The sequence below is a fragment of the Chiloscyllium punctatum genome, chromosome 32 (assembly GCF_047496795.1).
Source record: "Chiloscyllium punctatum isolate Juve2018m chromosome 32, sChiPun1.3, whole genome shotgun sequence".
Taxonomy (NCBI): Eukaryota; Metazoa; Chordata; class Chondrichthyes; order Orectolobiformes; family Hemiscylliidae; genus Chiloscyllium; species Chiloscyllium punctatum.
The window spans coordinates 40,024,659-40,048,692 of NC_092770.1; the positions used below are offsets into that span (position 1 = coordinate 40,024,659).

General features: G+C 40.2%; 1 protein-coding gene across 2 annotated transcripts in view; it reads right to left on the bottom strand.

Moving 5' to 3' along the window:
- LOC140458085 (chromatin remodeling regulator CECR2-like) overlaps positions 1–24,034 on the bottom strand; it is a 140,723-nt gene that overhangs the window by 83,965 nt on the left and 32,724 nt on the right. For both annotated transcript variants that reach the window (XM_072552143.1, XM_072552142.1), the window contains exon 2: positions 4,512–4,606. In XM_072552143.1, coding sequence (XP_072408244.1) covers positions 4,512–4,606 — 95 coding nt within the window. The remainder of the gene's footprint in view (positions 1–4,511; positions 4,607–24,034) is intronic.

Genomic DNA, 24,034 nt, shown 5'->3' on the forward strand with positions numbered 1-24,034 from the left:
GTGGGGGAGCACTTTGGGGCCAGCAACCATAATTCTATTCGTTTTAAAATAGTGATGGAAAAGGATAGAAGAGATCTAAAAGCTGAAGTTCTAAATTGGAGAAAGGCCAATTTTGACGGTATTAGGCAAGAACTTTCGAAAGCTGATTGGAGGCAGATGTTTGCAGGTAAAAGGACGGCTGGAAAATGGGAAGCCTTCAGGAATGAGATAACAACAATCCAGAGACAGTATATTCCTGTTATGGTGAAAGGGAAGGCTGGTACGTGTAGGGAATGCTGGATGACTAAAGAAATTGAGGGTTTGGTTAAGAAAAAGAAGGAAGCATATGTCAGGTATAGACAGGATAGATCGAGTGAATCCTTAGATGAGTATAAAGGAAGTAGGAGTATACTTAAGAGGGAAATCAGGAGGGCAAAAAGGGGACATGAGATAGTTTTGGCAAATAGAATTAAGGAGAATCCAAAGGGTTTTTACAAATATATTAAGGACAAAAGGGTAACTAGGGAGAGAACAGTGCCCCTCAAAGGTCAACAAGGCGGCCTTTGTGTGGAGCCACAGAAAATGGGGAAATACTAAATGAATATTTTGCATCAGCATTTACTGTGGAAAAGGATATGGAAGATATAGACTGCAGGGAAATAGATGGTGACATCTTGCAAAATGTCCAGATTACAGAAGAGGAAGTGTTGGATGTCTTGAAATGGTTAAAGGTAGATAAATCACCAGGACCTGATCAGGTGTACCCGAGAACTCTGTGGGAAGCTAGAAAAGTGATTGCTGGGCTTCTTGCTGAGATATTTGTATCATCAATAGTCACAGGTGAGGTGCCCGTAGACTGGAGGTTGGCAAACGTGGTACCACAGTTTAAGAAGGACGGTAAAGACAAGCCAGGGAACTATAGACCAGTGAGCCTGACCTCAGTGGTGGGCAAGATGTTGGAGGAAATCCTGAGGGACAGGATATACATGTATTTGGAAAGGCAAGGACTGATTAGGGATAGTCAACATGGCTTTGTGCGTGGGAAATCATGTCTCACAAACTTGATTGAGTTTTTTGAAGAAGTAACAAAGAAGATTGATGAGGGCAGAGCAGTAGATGTGATCTATATAGACTTCAGTAAGGCGTTCGACAAGGTTCCCCATGAGAGACTGATTAGCAAGGTTAGATCTCATGGAATACAGGAAGAACTAGCCATTTGGATACAGAACTGGCTCAAAGGTAGACGACAGAGGGCGGTGGTGGAGGGTTGTTTTTCAGACTGGAAGCCTGTGACCAGTGGCGTGCCACAAGGATTGGTGCTGGGCCCTCTACTTTTTGTCATTTACATAAATGATTTGGATGAGAACATAAAAGGTACAGTTAGTAAGTTTGCAGATGACACCAAAATTGGAGGTGTAGTGGACAGCGAAGAGGGTTACTTCAGATTACAACAGGATCTGGACCAGAGGGGCCAATGGGCTGAGAAGTGGCAGATGGAGTTTAATTCAGATAAATGCGAGGTGCTGCATTTTGGGAAAGCAAATCTTAGCAGGACTTATACACTTAATGGTAAGGTCCTAGGGAGTGTTGCTGGACAAAGAGACCTTGGAGTGCAGGTTCATAGCTTCTTGAAAGTGGAGTTGCAGGTAAATAGGATAGTGAAGACAGCGTTTGGTATGCTTTCCTTTATTGGTTAGAGTATTGAGTACAGGAGGTGGGAGGCCATATTGCGGCTGTACAAGACATTAGTTAGGCCACTGTTGGAATATTGCATGCAATTCTGGTCTCCTTCTTATTGGAAAGATGTTGTGAAACTTCAAAGGCTTCAGAAAAGATTTACAAGGACGTTGCCAGGGTTAGAGGATTTGAGCTATAGGGAGAGGCTGAACAGGCTGGGGCTGTTTTCCCTGGAGCGTTGGAGGCTGAGGAGTGATCTTATAGAGGTTTACAAAATTATGAGGGGCCTGGATAGGATAAATAGACAAAGTCTTTTCCCTGGGATCGGGGAGTCCAGAACTAGAGGGCATAGGTTTAGGGTGAGAGGGGAAAGATATAAAAGAAACCTAAGGAACAACATTTTCACACAGAGGGTGGTACATGTATGGAATGAGCTGCCAGAGGAAATGGTGGAGGTTGGTACAATTGCAACATTTAAAAAGCATTTGGATGGGTATATGAATAGGAAGGGTTTGGAGGGATATGGGCCAGGAACTGGCAGCTGGGATTAGAGTGGGTTGGGATATCTGCTTGGCATGGACAGGTTGGACCGAAGGGTCTGTTTCCATGCTGTACATCTCTATGACTCTATAAACTAGTATTAAACATACTTTGACAGCTATTGTCAAGGTGGCTGCCAGGAATTTTAAATTTCAGAACATGACATTTGACTGCTGTGAAAAGGGGGCGTGGCTTGCCATTCTCTGATAGTTCGATACTGTGAAAGAGCAGTCAGAATTGAAGTATGTCTGGCATTGCTGAGGGGGACCCAAGTGAAATCTCCCAGAATTGCAGAATTCCTTTCTTTAGTTATTAAAAAAAGGGCCAGAACAGCAATCTGCATGAGAGTAAAAAAGCTTGACGTTTTTAAAATAAAGGTATACCCAGTACTGCTCCTAGGTGCTCTCCTGCAATCTTGGCCGATCCCTTGGCTTGAAGATAATAGTACTGTCAGTGATAAAGTGGGTCAGGAGATTGTAGTTGAATACAACACTGCTGCTGCCAATGGCCCATATTCCTGCAGGCATGTCTAGTTTTGAGTTGAGTTGCTAGATCAGAGTGCCGCCAGCTGAAATTTGACCATTACCAATTGGGGAGGCTTTGGCATAGTGGGTATTATTGCTGGACAGTCGACCCACAGACCCAGATAATGTCTGGGGATCCAGGTTCGAATCCTGCCACAGCAGATGGTGGAATTTGAATTCGATTTCGATAAAAATATCAGGAATTAAGAATCTAACGATGACCATGAATCTATTGATGATTGTCAGAAAAACTCATCTGGTTCACTTGGGAAAGAAACTGCTGTCCTTACCTGGTCTGGCCTACATGTGACTCCAGAACCACAGCAATGTGGTTGACTCTTAACTGGGCAATAAATGCTGCCTGGCCAGCGATATCCTCATCCCATGAATGAAGAAAGAAAAAACATTGTCGATGCAGAATAACAAGAGTCAAAAGTTACTTCCAAATTTAAAGAAATGTCTAAAATAGCTTAAGCTCTGAGAAACAAAAGTTCTTCCTCACATGGTTTGCATCAACACACCAAAAGAAACAGCTTGTAACCCAAAACATCTACATAATCACATTTTTAAAGAAAATTAATTCATAGGGTATGGGTGTCACTGGGCAATATTTGCTCATTCCTAATTATCCAGAAGGCAGTTAAGAGTCAACCGCATTGCTGTGGGTCTGAAGTCATGTGTAGAGCAGTCCTTCAAGGACATTAACGAACTAGATGGGTTTTTCTTGACAATCAGCAACAGTTTCATTCTCATTAGACTCTCAATTCAGCTTCTTACTGAATTCAAATTCCACCATTGCCATGTTGGCAATTGAACTTGGCTGTTCAAAATTACCTGGGTCTCTAGTTTAATAATCTAGTGATAATATCACTAGGTCATCATCTTCCCCATCACATCAAGGATTACATCCTGCTGCAGGAGAGATAAAGATCTATAGATACTGGATTGCAAATAAGTGGGAAAGAAAATCAATCTGAACACAAGCACAGAAAATAACAGCATCACCCTAAATCCAAGAACTCTGAATAAGAATTATGTACAACTTAAAAGTCGGAATTTCAAAAAAGGAGAAACAGGACATTTACATTGGATTATGCAACATCTGTTATGCAACCTTAAGGTTGTTCAAATATTGTGTGAATTCAGATTTAAAATTTTGAAAGAATTGACATAAAAGAAGATAAATTGAAATAAATTGCCAACACACCAATTGAAACCATAAATGCATATTTAGCTATCGACAATGATTAGGTGCCTATTTACTATTCACTTTGAATTCTTGTGGGAAGTACATATTGCTGAGATTGTGGCTGCAGTTACTTGAGATTATTTTAAATATATTTCAAAATATGAAAAAAACCTAAGTTTAATGAAATGTTTGATTTGCTAACATTATTCCTCTTTGCAGTACATTTACTTTAAAACTAAGCTTAACTATAGGACTACAAATTCTGGGGCAGCTAATATTATTCAAAATGCATTTTGTGAAGACCCTGATTTCAGGGTTGGCAACCATTACACAAAAGCAATGTGAAAACAAGAGCCACTGAGTTATGGTACTGAAGAAGTCAAATTTCACTATTATATAGTATATCAGGAGTAAATTTATAATGCTTATTTTGAATTGATTAAACCAAACTAAACTTTAAGCTAGCAAACATGACTCTTCCTTTGGATTTCAAAATTTTACTTATTTTCCTGACAAATTTGACTAGAAACATCAACAATGGAATGCTTAAGCTACAGCCATTCTCGTAAAACTGTAAACAAGAAAAGGATTTTTATACATACGTGATGTCTCTGCGCTGATAGCAGCCTTGAAGCAAACAAGCAATCAGGTCATCAAGAAAGTCAATATCATTTATCAGGAGAGCCTCTTCTAATTCCTGTTTAAGTAGAAGACAGAAAAGATATGAAATTCCGAGCAAGCTAAATTAAAACTTGTCACTTTCACCAAACAAAACAGTGGACGTTTTTCAGTATCGATATCATCCCAGCTAACACAAGTGTCAAAATCATGTTTCTGTAACCAAAGTTTCATAACAGACAAGAGATGCAAATAGCACAGAGAAATGATTGAACAGGTTGGTTGTGAAAATTATGCAGGGGTTCCAAGAATACCAGACACATCATAACTGGCATCTCAAAACAGCTGAGTTCGTGGTATTTATTTCAAGTTACTAAACAGATTTAGCCATCAGGAACATCAGTTTGTGTTCTTTATGGAAAAGTGGACAACACCTAGGAATGTGATCAGCAAAGCACTGATTAAAAAAAAAGAGTCTCACATAATAAAATGCTAATTTCACACATGTTGTGCCCATATACCTTAAAGATAGGTAAGCATGAAAGCAAGATGACATAAAAAGGCCACAAAAGGTAGGTTAAGCGAGTTGGCAAATGGAGTCTAATGTGGGAAATACCGAATTGTCTATTTTTGCAAGAATAATAAAACAAAAGCAACATATAGAAACGGTTAGAGACTACAGAACTTAGAAACACAGTTCTAGGAACCCTACTGCATGAATTCTACAAAGCTTGCATGCAGATATACAGTAGTAAGTAATTAGGAAAGCTAATAGAACATTATTGTACATTGTGAGGGAAATTGAATACAAAAGATTATACATTAGTTCAAATTCCAGTTGAAGTGAGAAGATATCTATTGCATCCATCATATTATACATTTACAGAATTTACAGAGCTGTGGTGATTCCCACCCTCCTATATGACTCTGAGATTTGGACTGTCTATAGCAGACACTTCAAGTAGCATCATCAATGCTGCCTGCGCAAGATCCTGCAAATCCACTGGGAAGATAGATGCACCAACATTAGCGTCCTTGAATCAGCCAACATCCCCAACTTCGAGGCATTGACCACCCTTGATCAGCTAAGTTGGGCTGGGACATGCATGGACTCCCCAAGCAGATGCTCTACTTGCAGCTTCAAAATGTCAGGCAAGCCCCAAGTGAATAGAGGAAGCGTTTCAGTGATACCCTCAGGCCTCACTGGAAAAGTGCGGCATTTCCACAGACACCTGGGAATCACTGGCCCAAGACTGTCCAAAGTGCAGGAGAAGTATCCGGGAATGCGTTGAGCACTTGAGACCTGCCTTCGGGAAAAAGCAGATGAAAACAGTGAAAGGAGTGCGCTGTCACATCAACACCTCAACCATCTCTTCCCACAAGAACTTCTGTCCCAAATCTAACAGAGCTTGCGGAAGCCATATCGGTCCATGGAACCACTTCCGGACTCACCATGAGATTGGAAGAGAGTCATCTTCATTTGTGAGGGATTGCCAATGATTAGCAGGAAATGGAGGTGAGCGTAAATGGTGTTGACTTTTGCTGTGACTTGGCAAGATTTCTGCCAAGGAGAGTCTAAAATCACTAATTGGGAGTTTCCAAAGGGTGGATAAGGAAGAATATCTAGAACAGATTGGATTTTTCCCTTCAGGGTTACAATGGGGTTTTGGTAAGGAATGGAAGGAGTTACAAAAAGCCATTCAATACTTGAATATAGCAGAAATCAAGAATGCTTTGTAGACCTCGTTTGTGCATCTCACATCCCAGAAATCATCACAGCTAGACTTAAACTTCTTTCAAATTTTCTGTAGTCTGCTGTTAAACAGATATCCATATTTCCCTCCAAAATTGACTCAAGAATGATATATCAGAAAATTTAAGCAAAGGTCCCCCACAAAAGGAAGGCAAATCAAGCCTAGAGATATTAATGGTGATAAATTTGTTCGGAACATTTCTTAAACTAATTCCACAGGATTTTGTTTCAAGATCCACCTTAATCCACTAATCCAAAGATGGTAATTCATACACTGTTCAGCTGTTCAGCTCTAAAACACGACCTTGGGAATCTGTGCTTGCAGGGTAAGCAACCATAACAATTTGGAGATGCCGGTGTTGGACTGGAGTGTACAAAGTTAAAAATCATACAACACCAGGTTATAGCCCACATTGTAAAGTTACGCCTCACTAGGATAGCACACTGGAAATCAAGCCATACTAATCCCAGAGCTGACACAAAACAAACATTTGATCAAAGTACACAAAATCCCTAATTTACCTTTGTGGTAGACACAGGTTAACGGAAAACAGACCAAGTTTCTGTACAGGTTGCTCTGCTATAATGTGACACTTGTGTTCCTCCCGTGCTATAGAAAATAAAGTTATGGAAAACCGCTATAGAAAATCGCTATACCCATTCGGTAGAAAGTTTGCATTAACCAAATAGCATCGGACATTCGTCAATCATGTCATAGCCAATTCATGTTAATGTAATGTGCATTATACCAGAACAACCTGTATTTAACAAGAATTATTATTAATTACAAATAAAAAAAGATTCAAACTACAGATAATCAATTATGAACTGCTGACATATAACACATGGTTAAAAACTCTAATCCCCTAAAATCCCCCATACACACACAAACAAAAAGAAATGGTGTTATGAAAGTAGAGGATAAATGGGTGAGAAGTTCAATAGCACCAGTCCTCTGGATTTGATGGAGAGATTCCTTTGGTTTCTTAAATCCTTCAGGTCTTTCATTTGGCCACAAAAAGCACAAGGCAATTGGTTAAGGAGTCATAAAATCTCTGATATACTGCTTAAAAGGCCACAGCTTATTAGTTGGAGAAAATAAACTGGCTTTCTTCAGGCTTTAGGTATTTCACTGGAGAGACACCAATTGAGCTTTTCAAGTCTGAAGGCTTCTGCCACCACTATTAACAGCCACAAGCTATTCAGCTACACAAGAGACAATCAGATGGTTGCTGATGGTTTTTGAAATCTACAACTGGTCACAACTCAACAAACCAATCAGCAACCTGTTATAGCTGAATCTCACTTTGTACATAGACAACCAGTGCAGTGTGATCAGTTTATACTTTTCCCCATTATCTGCAAAGCAAGAGTGTGAACGCAAAACAGAGCAACTGAAACTCATCATAGAAGTACAGCAATTCCCTCCGTAGTCATTTGTTGTAAAACAGTTATTTTCTCAGTTCAGTCCACTATAGAAAATAAGTGAAATAAAAATATATGGTCCTCACAACTTGTTCAAATTGGTGATTGACAACTTAACTTCAGATATATAACATTAACAGGTGAACACACGGTCTAAAATACAGGAAAGTCTTGCTCAATTTCAATTTTAAACATAAAAATCACCCATCTTTTTGAAGAATTATACGAATACCTATTTTATATTGGAAAATAAAACTGATTGTTCCTTTGTAGACCATAAATTAAAGTTTGCCTGGAGGGACAAGTCATCAGCATGAATTTTATTCCAGTCTTCCTCTGTCTCCCCATTTTGCTTTATTAGTTTGATGTGATGGCACAGAGGAAAATTACTGAATTGAGATTCAACAGAACACAAATTTAACCCAGGCGCAAGCCAAGCGCAAAAGTTTGAGAAACTCAGCTTTAGGGAGAAAGAAGATGTGAAATTCAATTTATTACTGCTCAAAAAGTGAAATGACAAGCTTTGGTTCTGTATGTGAGAGCAAGCCATTTTCAATTCTGAATTTCTGTGACTTATTCCCATTGGCAATTATTTTTCCTTTATTAAATATGATACAAAAGGTTTTTTGAAAGAATTAAAGCTAAGCAGTGTGTGGCATTCTCATGAGCTACAATTGGTTAAAAATTTACAAAAATCCTCTGGGAGATAAAGGCAACTTAACAGAAATGGTTCAGATTTTGAGCTTGGACCAACACCACCTCAACTGTAATTCACAGAGATCCTTACATGGCTGAACCCATCAGTCACTCGGCAACAACTACTTTCATCAGCTCGGCGAAAGTCTGTAATTAAAAACTTACCTTCATGTTGTATATTAAATTTTCCTCAAAATGTCAGATATCTAGTATTGGATAAACTATAACTTTAACCTAAGCATTAGATGAAGCTATTGTTTTATGACCCAGCAAACCTCTGCTCCCTCACCACAGATTCTTTTCCTTGGACATCAGCTCATACTTAGTTTCTGCCTTTTCCTATGGGCGGCACGGCGGCACTGCTGCCTCACAACGCCAGAGACCCGGGTTCAATTCCCACCTCGGGCGACTGACTGTGTGGAGTTTGCACGTTCCGGTTTCCTCCCACAGTCCAAAGATGTGCAGGTCAGGTGAATTGGCCATGCTAAATTGTCCATAGTGTTAGGTAAGGGGAAAATGTAGGGGTATGGGTGGGTTGCGGGTCGGTGTGGACTTGTTGGGCCGAAGGGCCTGTTTCCACACTGTAATGTAATGTAATGTAATCTAATGTAATCTAATACAGAAGCCAACTCTTTGCAATCACTGTCGCATTTGACCCCAAGTACAGTTTCTGACTACATAGCCTCTCCACATAAAGTTCACTATGACCAATACTATTAGATGGCTTAAGGGAGATACTCTTACCCACGTTCTTTGTTATCTCTAACTAGAACTCTCTTGGCTACACTCCTCCATTCATCAACTTCAGTTCATCTAAAACTCTGCTGTCTGTGTTCTAATCCACACCCAAGTCCAGCTAGGTCATCTCTAGTTCCTACTCCCCTAATGCCTCCAATTTAAAATGTTTGTCCTTGCAATCAAAACTATCTGATTTCCGTTAACCCCTCCTATGCTACAACTCTAAATCACCTGCATTCTTTTAATTTTTGCTTCTCATTGCCCAGCCCTTCCTTCCACTTGCAATTTGCAGTCCTCTCAAGCTGTGTTTAGTAAAATCAGACCATGGATTATATGATTCCCATTTCTCATCAGCAGGAAGTTGTGGTAGTATGGGATGTGTGTGTCAACATGCGGATTGGGACAGGGTGAGGGGGGAAATGAGAAGAGCTTTGTGCTTGCAGTAGGGAGTCTGAGTTGTTGCACCCTTAGCATCTATCCTTTCTTCTCTTCTCCCAGATTCCTGGAAGATTGTAGCCATTTCAGTTTAGTCAGGTTTTCATGCTTAAACTCACCAACCAACCAGTCTCAATTCCTCAGCTATTCATATGGCCTGAATGTTTCATTAATACAAAATCAAAGTCTCTTGTTGATAAATTTGTAATTAATTATTGCCAACTTTCCCCTTAATTACTTTATGCACCATTAATTTTTCCCACGTTGATATTCTCCTGTTTCCTTTCTTGATGACTTTCTATAGATTGTCCCTCTGCAATTTCTTCCAGGTCTGACAAAGGACCCATATTTGAAATGTTAACTTGTCCATTCTCTCCACCAATGTTGTTTGTCCAGCTTGAATGCTTACAACATTGACTCCATTTGTTCCAGGTCTACAAAAGAACTCTTCACATGTCATCGTTAAATAAAGAAACATTCCTCTTAGTTGCATGAAACACTGATTACAAGCGATCGAATAAAGGTTAACTCACTTGAAATGTTCCTACTTCATTGTTGGAGGTGCAAAATGACTGGATTGATACATTTGATAGTTGTGAAAAGTGCCAAATAAAAGAATGTATTATTTTCTAAACTTTATGCTCAGAAGTGTTCGCCCCAAGTTCCTACCTCTGACTAAAGCTCTGCTTCAAAAATCCCACACAAATTGACACCATTGCTATGATTTCAGTTAGCATGCCTAACGGGTCCCTTCAACTGCTCAGGGTTCTAAAGTGTTCCACAAAGATAACTAGAACAGTACATTGGATGGGATGAAGGTGTCACTGACAAGACCAGCATTTGTGGCCTACTAAGTGGTCCGCTGGGCGATTACAGAAGGCAGTTAAAAAGCAGACCACATTGCTGCAAGTCTGGAGTCGTATGTGGACCAGGCTGGATAAGGATGGTGGATTTAATTCCCTAAAGGATACAAGTAAACTAGATGGGTTTTAGAGTCATAGAGATGTACAGCATGGAAATAGACCCTTCGGTCCAACCAGTCTATGTCCACCAGATATCCCAACCCAATCTATTCCCACCTGCCACCACCCGGTCCATATCCCTCCAAACCCTTCCTATTCATATTTTGTACAACAAATCAATGATTGCTGCTAGTTATGATTATTGAGACTCACGTTTTATGTCTCAGATTTACTAACTGAATTTAATTTCCATATGCTGCCGTCTTGGAACATGAATCAGTGCTGTCAGGGCATTAGTCTGGATCTCTGCATTATTAGTGCAGTAAAGTTACTGTTAAGTAAACACAAGTTGATCTCAAATCTTTAGAATGGGGTTTCAAACTCAACAGTAATGACAACTACTTGTATTTGTATAGCATCTTTAAAATAGTACAAAATGTCAAAATGCTTGATGTCAGCTTTGAAAAATGGAATTTGGTGCCTTGCAATCTAAGGGGATATTAGGGCAGAAGACCAAATGCTTGGTCAAAGCAGTAGGCTTCAAGAATCATCTTAACTGATTAAAGAGATGGGAGAATTAGGCATAGAATTCCAGAATTGGTAAACCCAGACAGCGAAAACATGGCAGACAACAGTTGATTGATTAAAATCTGAAATGCTCAAGAAGTTGGAATCAGAAGAATGCAGATATCACCTAGGACACTTCAGACATGTTATGACATACCTCTGTGGCAGTTGGGATTTGAATATGGACCTTCTGACCAGATGTGGGGACATTAGAGGGCTCTTGTAGCACTAATAAAGAAGATTAAAGTAAGGGCTTGCTTTGAAACACAGGACACAGGGGTAGGTTAAAGGATCGGCGTCTATAGGGAGAAAGAGGAACAAAGCCTTGAAAGAATTTGAAAACAAGGATGAGAATTGAGGTGGCCTTCTGGTTCAGCGTCTTTGGACTCAGGATGTTCCTAAATGTTCTGCAGTTAAATGTAATATTTTGATGTAGCACCACAGTTGGAGCAGCACGGTGGCTCAGTGGTTAGCACTGCTGCCTCACAGTACCAGGGACCCAGGTTCGAATCCAGCCTCGGTCGACTGTGTGGAGTTTGCACATTCTCCCCATGGCTGCACGGGTTTCCTCCAGGTGCTCTGGTTTCCTCCCAAACACCAAAGATGCGCAGATTGGGCAATTCAACACTACCAATTCACCTATTGTGTTCTGGAGTGTGTAAGTTAGGTGCATTAGTCAGGGGTTACTGTAGGGGAATGGGTCTGGATGAGTTACTGTTCCGACAATCTGTGTGGACTTGTTGGGCTGAAGGGCCTGTTTCCACACTGTAGAGATTCTATGGATCACTCCTGTAATTGCAGGAAATGTGGCATGCAATTAGCTCAACCAGTAGCTCCAACAAACAGCAATATGATAATGACCAGATAATTGATTTTTGTGATGTAGACTGAGGGATGAAGTTTGGTCAGGACACTGGCATAACTTCCCTGGTCATCTTCAAAATAACACAAAAGAAACTTACATTCAGGCTTTGCAGGCACATAGGGCCTCTGTTTAACATTTCATTCAAAAGATGACAACACTGACAGTGTAACACTTTAGCAATACACTACAATGCTGGACTTGGTTTTTGCATTCAAGCCCTACAATGGGACTTGAGGCACAGATGACAGGGAGAACTCAAATTGAATTCAAGTTGGAAAAACAGACAGTACACACTGCAGCTTTGAGTGAGAACAATAATTACTCATTAGATGCATTGAAAGAAAACAAATAAGGTTGGTAAAAATGTTGAAAGGGAGCAAGGTTCCGTGTGGTAGGCCGCATTTTGGATGAGCCAGTTTATATGGAGCAGAAGTTTATCGACTGCAAAGTATTAAATGTGGGATTGGAAGGTAATGCTGAAGTTGCATCAGCAGTGGGATTTGGTAGCAGTACCTAGGCAGAATACGATCAGCAGAAATGGCCAATCTTGGCTCTCAACCACATTCCTCAAGGCATTTACAGATTTAAAATAAATGCTGATCTTGCTGGTCCACAAAATGATGGCTGAGTTATCCTACATAAGAACAGTGACTTGACTGTTGCAAAGTAAATTTATAAAGTTCCCTCCTCAGCACTTGTGGTTCCTTCTATTGAGAAAACATTTTAGTGCCTCAAACTTTACGAATGAGATGTCAATTGAAAATGGAACCATCAATGTAAATAAAAACTAACCATAGTATCAATATTATAATGGACTAAGTCATAGAGATACAAGATTACTTTTTCTGAGGATGTCATCTTCAGAATGTAGAAAAAGCCTTGTTCAACTTGACCTAGCGGTATCACTTTCAGCAATACAGAATTATATGTTATTTACAATTGACAAATTATTCACTATATTGTTTTATCAACAGGATCCAAATGTTGTTGGCACATTATGAACAACACCACACATCAGCAATTGTGGACAATTTTCAAATTGTATGCGCAATACCCAACATTTCCCTTCAATCAATTGCATCTGGTTTGGTCTCTAACCGAGAGCCAATTTACTTTGCCTTCCTATCTTTTTGTTATGAAGGTGTAAGGGGTACGGTATCTATAAGAGAGTCGAAAGCTAGCAAGGACTTGGAGAGGCACACAAAGTACTGGAAAATTTACAATGTAACATTTGGTCCGGCTGCTAGCAGTACCTGGGTTGCTATGAGGCAAAAACAAATTCAAATTCGGCCAATCAGTTTAAATTATGCACCAAGATACTAAACTCCAATCAAGTTTGTATTTGGTATTTTGACAATATTAAAATCAATGAAATGATCTGATGCTTTCGGGTATAAATATTAAACAAATTAAACAGTTGGGGGAGAACTGCCAAGTCACCAAAATTTGCAGACTGCCCGCAGAACAGTCCTCTTACAAGGTACCTTTATCTATCAACGACCTATGAAAGAGAAACCCTAAGACAACGACGACTGAGGAAGATACAAAGAGAAGATTTAACAGCTGGCTGGTTTTGAAATTTGAATGTTATGGTAAATCTTAATCAGGGGTTTTATCAGACCAGTATTATACAAGGGAAAGTATAAGATAAGTTAGAGAAAGGAGTTGCAAATAGTTGTTAGTTAATTATTCTCTGTTAGAGTTAAAAAAAAGTTGTTTATTTTTACTTTAAATAGTGACCTTTAGAGGATAGTTCTAGGCTTCTCGAATTTTCGGAAATTACAGAAAGGGATAAATCTTTTCTGTGTTGCTGGTTTAAATTAATTTGTTTCTTGGATTCGGGATTTGAACGGGTTTAGACAGATTTGAATAGATTTGGGGGTCCAAAAAATCCTAGCAGATTTAAAACACTTGCAAGTTAGTGTCCTAGATCTTTAAATAAAACATAGGTGAGACAATTTATTTAATTTCAGGTGACTTGTGTCTATTAAATTCAAGGTGAGAGAAATGGCTCTTAAAATTGCTAAAGAGGATTTGAAGATGATTTTCAAATTTGCCAAGAAAGTTTAGAAGGAAAGAAAAAGGCCATACTTTTAGAATTAGCAAAGTTAGATTTGGGTTTAACCAAGGACAAAAGTAAAGCTGAAATTGTAAGGGAGTTACTTAAACACTTAGGTGTGTCAGAGAAACAGACAAGTGCAGTAGAGGTAGAAAACCTTCAATTACAATTGAGGAAAATGGAGTTAGAAGATAAACAAAGAGAGAGAGAGAAGAGAAGGAGAGGGGAAAAAGAGGGAGAATGTTTTTGGCTGAGAAAAGAAAGGGAGCGAGAGAAGAGACAAAGGGGAAAAAGAAAGAAAGGGACAGTTCTTAGCTGAGCAAAAAGAGAGCTTGAACTTGAGAAGTTGCGACTTAGTCAGCAAAGTCAAATTAACAGGATGGAGATTAAAAGCGATGGTAGTTATATATACAGATATGTCAAAACTCTGCCACATTTTGATGAGAAAGATGTTGAAGCCTTCTATATTTCATTTGAAAAATTGGCTAGACAGATGGAGTGATCTGAGGATTTAAGGGAAAAGCCAATTCAGACTAAAGTGGTAGGCAGAGCTAGTGGTGAGGTATTTGCCGCGCTGTCAGATGAGGCGTCAAGAGATTATGAAGAGATCAAACATTGTAAGCGCTTATGAATTGGTACCAGAAGCATCTAGACAGCAGTTCAGCAACACAAAGAAGGAATCAGGTCACACTTATGTTGAGAACGAAAGAATTAAACACAGATAGATGGGTTGATAGAGGGGTCTGTGATTTAAAAATAGATAAGACTTTAGAGGCTACAAGAGATTATTCTGCTGGAGGAATTTAACTTCCAGAGGTGGTAAAAATTCATGTGCAGGAACAGAAAGTTCAGGAAGTGAGAAGGGCAACAGAATTAGTTGATGAGTACATGTTGGTGCATAAGACAAGCTTCCGGCCAGAATTTCATCCTGTGAGGGATAGAAATTGAGAGAAGGGGAAATCCTACACTACAAAAGCAAGACTAAAGTAAGAGTTTACCACAGGTTAAAAAGGAAGCCCAAGAGGGTGGAAAGCCTCAGGTGTTTCCACGGTGGTAAAGTGGGACACGTAAACTCAGTGCTGGTCATTAAAGGAAGGTACTGTGGGAAAAGAAGCTAAGAAGGTAGCATTACTGAAGGTAGTAAAGAAGAGCAGAGGAGTGCAGGAAAGTGCACAGCTTAGGCAGGGGTTGGGAATGGAGTTGGTACCTGATCTCTACAAAGAATTTGCCTCTGTGGGTAAAGTTTACTCAGAAAGAACAGGGGGAGAAGAACAAGTAGTTATAATTTTGAGAGATACAAGATCTAACCAGTCGCTGATAGTAAAGGACGAGCGAATATGCACTTTTTTTGATTTATTACCTGAGAGTGTGGTAACTTGTGGGATAGATGGACAGAAATTCAGCATTCTCCTAAGAAAGATCAGGTGGGAGTGCCAACTCAAGACTGGAGAAGTTACAGTGGGAGTGATTGACAGAGTGTCAGTTCCAGGAATTCAGTTTGTTCTTGGGAATGATTTGGCAGGATCCAAGGTAGAAGTTACACCCTCTGTTGTGGAGAATCCCAAGGAAGACCAAGAAACTGAGGAGCTAAAACAGAAATATACTGGTATTTTCCTAGATTGTGTAGTAACCAGATCCCACTATCATAAGTCACAGCATGAAGCTAAAAGTAAAGGTTCAGTTAGTAGACTCCTTGTTTGATGTAATGGAGCAGGAAAAACCTGAACAGGCAGATATATTTAGTCCTGAAAGGCTAAAGGACTTGCAACAGCAAGTCAAGATGATAAAAGATACATATGTGGATGTGTACTCCGAAAAGGACGTAGTGAATATTCTGGAGGGTTATTATCTGAAAGATAAAATCCTAAGACGGAAATGGAGACCACGGCAGGTTACTGCAAAGGAGAAATGGACCAAAGTGCACCAGATTGTGTTGCTGGTAGCATACAGGCAGGAAGTGTTACGGGTAGCACATGAACTACCTGGAGGTGGTCAGCTAGGGGTACAAAAGACTCAGGCTAAGGTACAAAGACAGTTTTATTGGCCTGGAATGCACAAGGATGTGGTTAACTTTTACCATACATGTCATACATGCCAAACAGTAGGTAAGTCACAGGCTGTAATAAACCCAGCACCTTTGTTGCCAATTCCCGCATTTGAAGAACCTTTCACATGGGTTATAAATGATTGTGTAGGTCACCTCCAGAGAACTAGGGGAGAGAAAGAACGGGAGAAACAGGCATTAGTTACTGCCCCACAAAGTGAGGAATTAAATCCAGATGATGTGGATTTTGATGTGCCTCAAAATAGATTTTAAAATGAAGTCCTTGAGGAGTGGGATAGGTTAGTAAACTATCTGTCTCAGGAACAGAGAAGACAGTTGGAAGATTTGTTACTGCAGTGTAAGGACATATGTAAGAATCAGATGGGGAGGACTAATGCTATTGTACATGAAGTAGACTTAAGGAGACTGCTTCAATAAGACAACACCCCTATCGGCTTAATCCTTTCAAAGCCAGACAGGTCCAGAAGGAGGTGGAGGCCATGCTCCACAACAATATCATCAAACCCAGCCAGAGCGAATGGAGTTCACCGATTGTCTTAGTTCCCAGACGTGGGTTATTGGAAGGTCAACACCTTTACAAAATTGGACTCATATCCAATTCCTCAATTGAAGGACTGTATCAAGAAAGTCAGACAAGCCAGTTACATCACCAAGTTGAACTTACTGCGTGGTTACTGGCAGATATCTTTATCAGAGATGCTGAAATAAATTTCTGTTTTTGTAACCCAAATGGGCTGTATAAATTCAAAGTGATGCCCTTTGGATGAAGAACCCACCCACCACATTCCAAAGACTCATGAACATAGTTGTGGCTGGGTTAACAAACTGTGCAGTCTACTTGGACAATGGAATGTTCTTTAGTAAATCCTGGAAAGATCACATGGTACAGTTGGCAGAGCTATTTGAATGACCATGAGAAGCAAAACTGGTAATAACCTTAAACAAAACCGAATTCATGAAAGCAGAGGTGACGTTCTTGGGACATAACATTGATCATGGAAGGTTGCCACCATGGAACACAAAGACGAAGGCCATTGAGGAATTTCCATGACCAACTTCGAAGAAAGAGGTGCTTCGATTCTTAGTACTCAGCCAATTCAATTGAAAGTTTGTTCCTAACTTCAGCAGTGTCGTGGCACCGTTAACCGATTTGCTGAAGAAGAACACAAAGTTTTGGTGTTGGAGGTATTCGACCATTTGAAAGCCATAATAACCATCAAATTAGTTTTAGCTACACCAAACTTTTCAAAACCTTTTAAAGACGCCATCGATGCTTGTGACATAGGAGTTGGAGCTGTACTGCTACAGGATGATAAGGATCGGATTGAACTGCCAGTTGGTTACTTTTCAAAGAAGCTCAACATTCACCGGAGGAAATACTCCATGATCAAGAAAGAACTATTGAGTTTGGTACTAGCCTTAAAACATTTTAATGTGTATGTTACAAACAATGTGTTGGAGACGCTTATGTACACGGATCACAATCCTCTTATATTCTTAGAATACTTCAAAGACAAGAATATGAGACAATTCATTGGAATCTTATGTTGCAGACTTTCAACTTAAAAATCGTACATGTTGTGGGTCATAAGAATGTAATCGCAGATGCATTATCGTGAATTTAACTGAAAAAAGTATAGATAAGATACATCTATCCAATTATATATTATATTTATCTTAATATTGTGGGAAGATGTTAAGGTGAACAAGAAAACAACATAAAAATGGCTACCATAAAGTGAAACTATATCAGTTATACAAATTAATTGATATTGACAAATATGACCCAAATACAACTGAATATAATTAGTTTGAGGTTCAGGCAAGAGACATTCCACCTGCCCAATCAAATGACATGCCCATCAGCTGATGAACTACATTTGCCAACAACCATATTAAGTCAATATTGTAAATGGTTCTTACTTTCAGACGAGGTGATAAATTGAGGCCCATTTGCTTGCACGGGTGGATACAATAAAATGTACTGTGGTATTTCACAAAAGAGGGAGTTATCCATGGCATCTTGACCAATACTTTTCCCTGAATGAACATTATTTTAAAAACAATCACCCAGCCGTTATTACATTTCTGTTTTTAGAAAACAACTCAAACAGCAAACCGCCATGTTCTTTTCAAGTTACAAAAGTACTTCATTGAATGCAAAATATTGGATGGCCATGGAAATGTACCATAAAAAAGTAAATCTTTCTTTTTATTTTTTTCTTCAGGTGTGGCCTCTACTTTAAATCAACCGTCATTACCCCACTCCTCAAAAAATCCTCAAATAATAAAAAATAGAAACAATTCGACTCCTCAAGCCTAATTCTGCCATTCAATAGGATCATGGCTGATTGGACATTCCTCGTGTCCTCTTTCCCACCCTTACCCCTTAAACACTTGATTCGCCTATAAACCCCATGACTCCGCAACGTTCATTTCCAATGTCCAATTCCTTTTGAAACTTCTTGAAAATGTTCTCCAAAACCATTCACATTTTTTCCAGAATCCATGTTTAAATCCCTCCAATTTGGTTTCCAGCCCTACCAAAGTAGATCTTAAAGTCACAAACAACACTGTGACTGTAACAAACTTTCTATCCTCAGCCTTTCTGCAAACGTTAACAACACTGGCCATTCGATTATTTCCTCTTTCCACTGTTGTAAAGTTGGTTTGAATGGCTCTCACCTGGTTCTGCACTTACCTGTCATACCACAGCGAGATAATCATTGTAAGGGCTTTGCTTCTTGCTTCTGCAATGTCATCCCAGATGTCTTTCATCTATTCTTGTCACCCTCATACTTGCTCCTTATGTGCAACCCCCAGGTCATCTCCTCTGCCCTGAAGCTCTTCAACCATGTACTGCAACAGACTCACTACCACAGCCTACCTGCCAATCTCCCTTCCCACCTGTCCGCTCCACCCTCCCCCACCCCCATTTACCTATTGTACTCTTTGCTACCTTCCCCCACCCTCCCCCTGACCTATCACTTCCATCCCCACCCCCATTCACCTACTACACTCTTCGCTACCTTCTCTATAATACATGGCATTATAGTTTTCACATGTATGCTTACGATGCCCAACTCTACCTCACCATCACCCTTCTTGATTCCTCTGCTGCTGCCAGGATGATCAAACTGCTCATCCAACATCCAATCGTCAGTCATGAAGTCTGATATCTGACATACTGGATGAGCAGAAAAATTCCTTGGACTAAATATCAGGAAGATTGAAGCCATTGCAACCATCTCTAAACTCAGTTTGTTAGTGCCTACTCCACACCTCTCCCCCTCAGGGTCCGAAATTAAACTAATCTGTTTGTCGACTTGGTGTCATATCTCATCTTGGAATGAGCTTTCAATTTCATATTCATGATATGACTAAAGACCATCTACTTCCATCCATAGAGCATCACTTGACTTCACACATTTCAGCTGATCACCTGCTGGTGTGTGGGTTGAATTTGATTAGGAATTACCTTAAAAGTAGACATGATGGACTGATTGGTCTCCTTCTGTGCTGTAAGAATTCTATGACTCTGTGAAGCATCAATTTTGGAAGGTTTCACGGAATGCTTTTGGTCATTATATTTAATGGGGTTTCTCATGCTCTCTTCTTAAAGTTGCCTCATTACACCTCTGCACCCCTCTCATTGTATTGTCTCTTTAACCACAGGTAGAAGCACATTCTTGCCAGGACGTTCAAGGATTCCCAACAGCAGTGTTATATTTAAAACAAAGCCATACACCAGATCAGATGCTTCCAGTTTGGAGTTACCCTATTCTTATTTGCTCCAGACATGGCAGACTGAGGGAAATTGGCACCCCTACTTTGTTCGACAGCGACCTGAAGCTCCACTCCTGGTGATGGGGTGGTGCAGATTAGGGCCATCCTCTTCACCAGGACCAACTAAGGAGGCCAGAACATCAGACCCTGCCAGCCTAGTCCAAGGTTGCCACTTCGGTCAGCATGGAATCCCTGATTCAGAAGAATGCCCAGCAATGATACAAGGAGGTCAATTACATTGTCTGCTCCTTGAAGGCAGGTGCCATCATTATCTCACTATCATTACTGCACCTACCTCCCACCAAGGCTCATGTTCTACTACTGTCACTATTGCATGCAGCAGATTCCCTCACATTCTAACCAACACATTTCCCTATCCTATTATCCCTGACCATTTTTCTCTACCTTTGCCAGCACCTTTCATTGCACTGAATTGCTTACTGTCTCACTCTGGGGGGGGGAAAGAGAGAGAGAGAGAGAGACAGACAGAGAGACAGACAGAGAGACACAAGGTGATGGGATGCCAGGCGTTCAACTCCTCACGTGCTACAAGGAAAGGATCCTGACACTGGCTGGTAAGAGCAGTGATCGCTCACAGGGTGAGGCTGAAACCTCCATACCTCCATATCCCAGCAAACAAGAAAGAATAATTAACTTTTGCTGTGCTGCTCTCCCATTTCTGCAATTGTTAATGTAGTCTTAACACCAAACCTATCAAAGATCCTTAGACAGCACATTCCAAACCCACGACCACATTCATTTAGAAGAACAAGGGCAGCAGATACATGTGAACACCACTATCTGCAAGCTCTCCTCCAACCCCACTCACCATTCCTACCTGAAAATATATAGTTGTTCCTTCACTATCGTGGGGTCAAGATCACAGAAATCCTTCCCTAAGAGCATTGTGTGTCAACCTACAGCGCATGGACTGCAACGGTTTAATAAACAGCTCACCACTACCTTCTCAAGGCAACAAATGTTGACCAGCCAGTGGCACCCACATCCCAGCAATGAATAAAAATGCTGAACCTCTGTCCCTTGTTCATGATGGCATTCCCTCTTTTGTTTCCTGCAGGTATGAGTGTGCTTCTGCATGGTCTCAATGGCCAAAAGGTGGACCCATATGACATATCCTCCTCCAACTCGGAGGAAGAAACCAGAGATCACCTGGACATCATCAGCACTACATGATGCTTTATGGTCTTATGTGTGAACAACTCCTATACCATGTGCAAGCTATGGGATCATGGAGGCACTTGCCACTTGGGCAACCACAGTGAATTTTTCCAGGCTGCAATATATTGCTTTGCATCATTGATTCCTTATGCTATAAGATGTAGTCAAGTGTGTGTCTGGGGCCAGAATTGGTACTTTACACAGGAGGATAATATCTACGGTTTACATAGAACATTTCTTGCTTGCAGGTTCTAAGGCACCTATTGTGTATTATATTGGTGTCTGTTTAATCCTATTTGCCTTTCAAAGGCCATTACCTTGCACAAATGTGATGCCCTTCCCTCTCACACCCAATCAAGGTGTGGCAGCAGCCAATTTTATCTTCACTACACACTTGCTATTTGAATCATGACAGAACAAAACATTGGTTTTGTTCAGGTGGTGAGTCAGATAGTCAGCCTCTCAGTCTACAAGACCCCACAAATCTTTATATTTCCTCTTGTGTGCCCTTCCTATTCACCCCAGTAGCTTTGATATTTCTCACAACTTGACTGAGGACTATTCTCTTTTGACATGGAGATGTGGCCATTTGTTGGCACAAATGCAACATGTTTGCTATTTAGGCTACAGGAAAGTGAGACTTATGTAGCAGAGAGATGTGCAGTGACATGTCCAACCCATTGACTTATAACTGTTGACAACTATGACAAGCTGCCTGACTTTGTGACTGCACTAAATACAAGGCTATAGAGAAGTAGCCCTTAAGCTCTGGCTAAGGGGGCAGCTTTGGTTATCTGATTTGTTTGGATAGCCAACATATCCCTTTGGAGAGGTAGGTTGCCCCTTTGGATCTACACTTGGGACACCATTTGGGCAAGATGGTGGCTCAGTGGTTAGCACTGCTGCCTCACAGCAGCATGGACCTGGGTTCGATTTCAGCCTCTGGCGACCGTCTGTGTGAAGTTTGCACATTCTCCTTGTGTCTGCATGGGTTTCTTCTGGATGCTCCAGTTTCCTCCCACAGTCCAAAGATGTGCAAGTTAGGTGAATTGGCCATGCTAAATTGCCCATAGTGTGCAGAGACATGTAGGTTAAGTGCATTAGCCATGGGAAGTACAGGGTGATAGGATAGGGAGGTGGGTATGGGTGGGATATTCTTTGGAGGGTCAGTGTGGACTTGTTGAGTCAAAAGGCCTGTTTCCACACAGTGAGCATTCTATGGTATTCTAAAATCATGCACCCTTTAGTACAGCTAAGATGCCCCTCAGGATTATTAAACGTAAACATATGTACACAAACCCATTAACAGTAAGTCATTCAGGTGGCCAGCTGATCTGTCAAAATTAAATGTAAAATGATAAAGGGAGCTGCAAAGGATGCCAAAAAGACTTATGGAATTCAAAAGTATTGCTCTTTAAATTTTGAAATAAAACGTTTGGAGAGATAACAAACCAGATTAGTTGTGACTTCACCGGTGTGATGCCTTCCATTTCAGATTGACAGATACAAGTGGTTTTGAATAGTTTGATGTGATACTGTGAATTCTGATGCTTGTCCTGCTTGAATTAAATACTTATTGCTTCATGGTATGTTGATGGAATGCAAATTGTATAAATGGGTTTTTCTGAATGATCATGTCTTCTCAATATATAGTGAAGATTTGCCTAAATATAGGACTAAAATATAAATCAAGAATAATAGACGTGGGTAAGAAGGCTACGAGAACTGTCATGAGTGCATGTTGACGACAAATCAGGCAGTGTACTGCACAGCCTATCTGGAACAGTGCTAAAAATCACACAACACCAGGTTATAGTCCAACAGGTTTAATTGGAAGCACACTAGCTTTCGGAGCGTCACTCCTTCATCAGGTGGTAGTGGAGGGCTCAATGTGTTAGTGATCATGATGCAGTAAGTTTTGAAGTTTAGTTTTAGGGGGAGCAAACCAGTGTCCTCAACTTAAGGGAAATTGCAAAAAAATAGATGGCTAAAGCAGGCTGGGACAATCGACTAAGGGGCAGGTTAGTTGATGAGCAGTGATAGAGATTAAGCAGTTAATTAATAATTCGCAACAAACATTTATTTCGGTCAAAAAAGAATTTGCAGAGAAAGGTGAACCACGGGTGGTTAACAAAGATGGTCAAGGAAAGTATCAAATCAAAAATGATGGCATACTAGTGGCAGGCCAAAAGATTGGGAATCAACAATGGATGACTAAAAAGCTAACAAAGAGGGGAAAAATGGATTCAGATAGTAATTGGGCAAGAAAATAGGAAGGAGCCTTCATGGTTATGAAAAAGCAAAGAACAGCTAAAACATTTGGTGGATGTGCCTAGGGAATTGATAACATTGAAGAGGGGAGTTGCAGATAATTTAAATATTTTGCATTGGTCTTCACACATTTTTAGCATCCCAAAGATAAGCAAGGTAATAATGGAAGTAAAGGTCTTGTAACAGTCTCTAGCAGGAGGGCCAGAAGTATTTGACAATCTAATGGAACTGTGGGCATTCAAATTGCCAGGAGCTGATGACCTGCATCTTATTAGTTTTTTAAAAATTACCTCAGAGTTAGTGAAAACTTCATTCAAACTATTCCAGGAGGGTTCCAGTGGATTGGAAAACTGCTAACTTGATGCTTCCATTCAAGATGGGAGACAAAGCAGGGAACCTTGCCAGTTAGCCTAATATCTGTTGTTGGAAAAATGCTAAAGTCCATTTTTAAAGAAAAGGCAAGACATTTAGAAAACCTTCATACAACCAAACTAAGACAAACATAGTTTTGTGAATGGGAAGTCACATTTGAAAACGTTGCTCAATTTCTTTATGAATACAACAAGCAGAGTTGATAAAATGAACTGGTACATGTGTTTGGATTTTCAGAAGGCATTCAATAAAGGTGTCACATTAAATATTACTGCCCAAGGTAGGGTTCACAGTATCTGGGGTAGAGTTTCAGCAGGATTTGAGAAGATAGAAT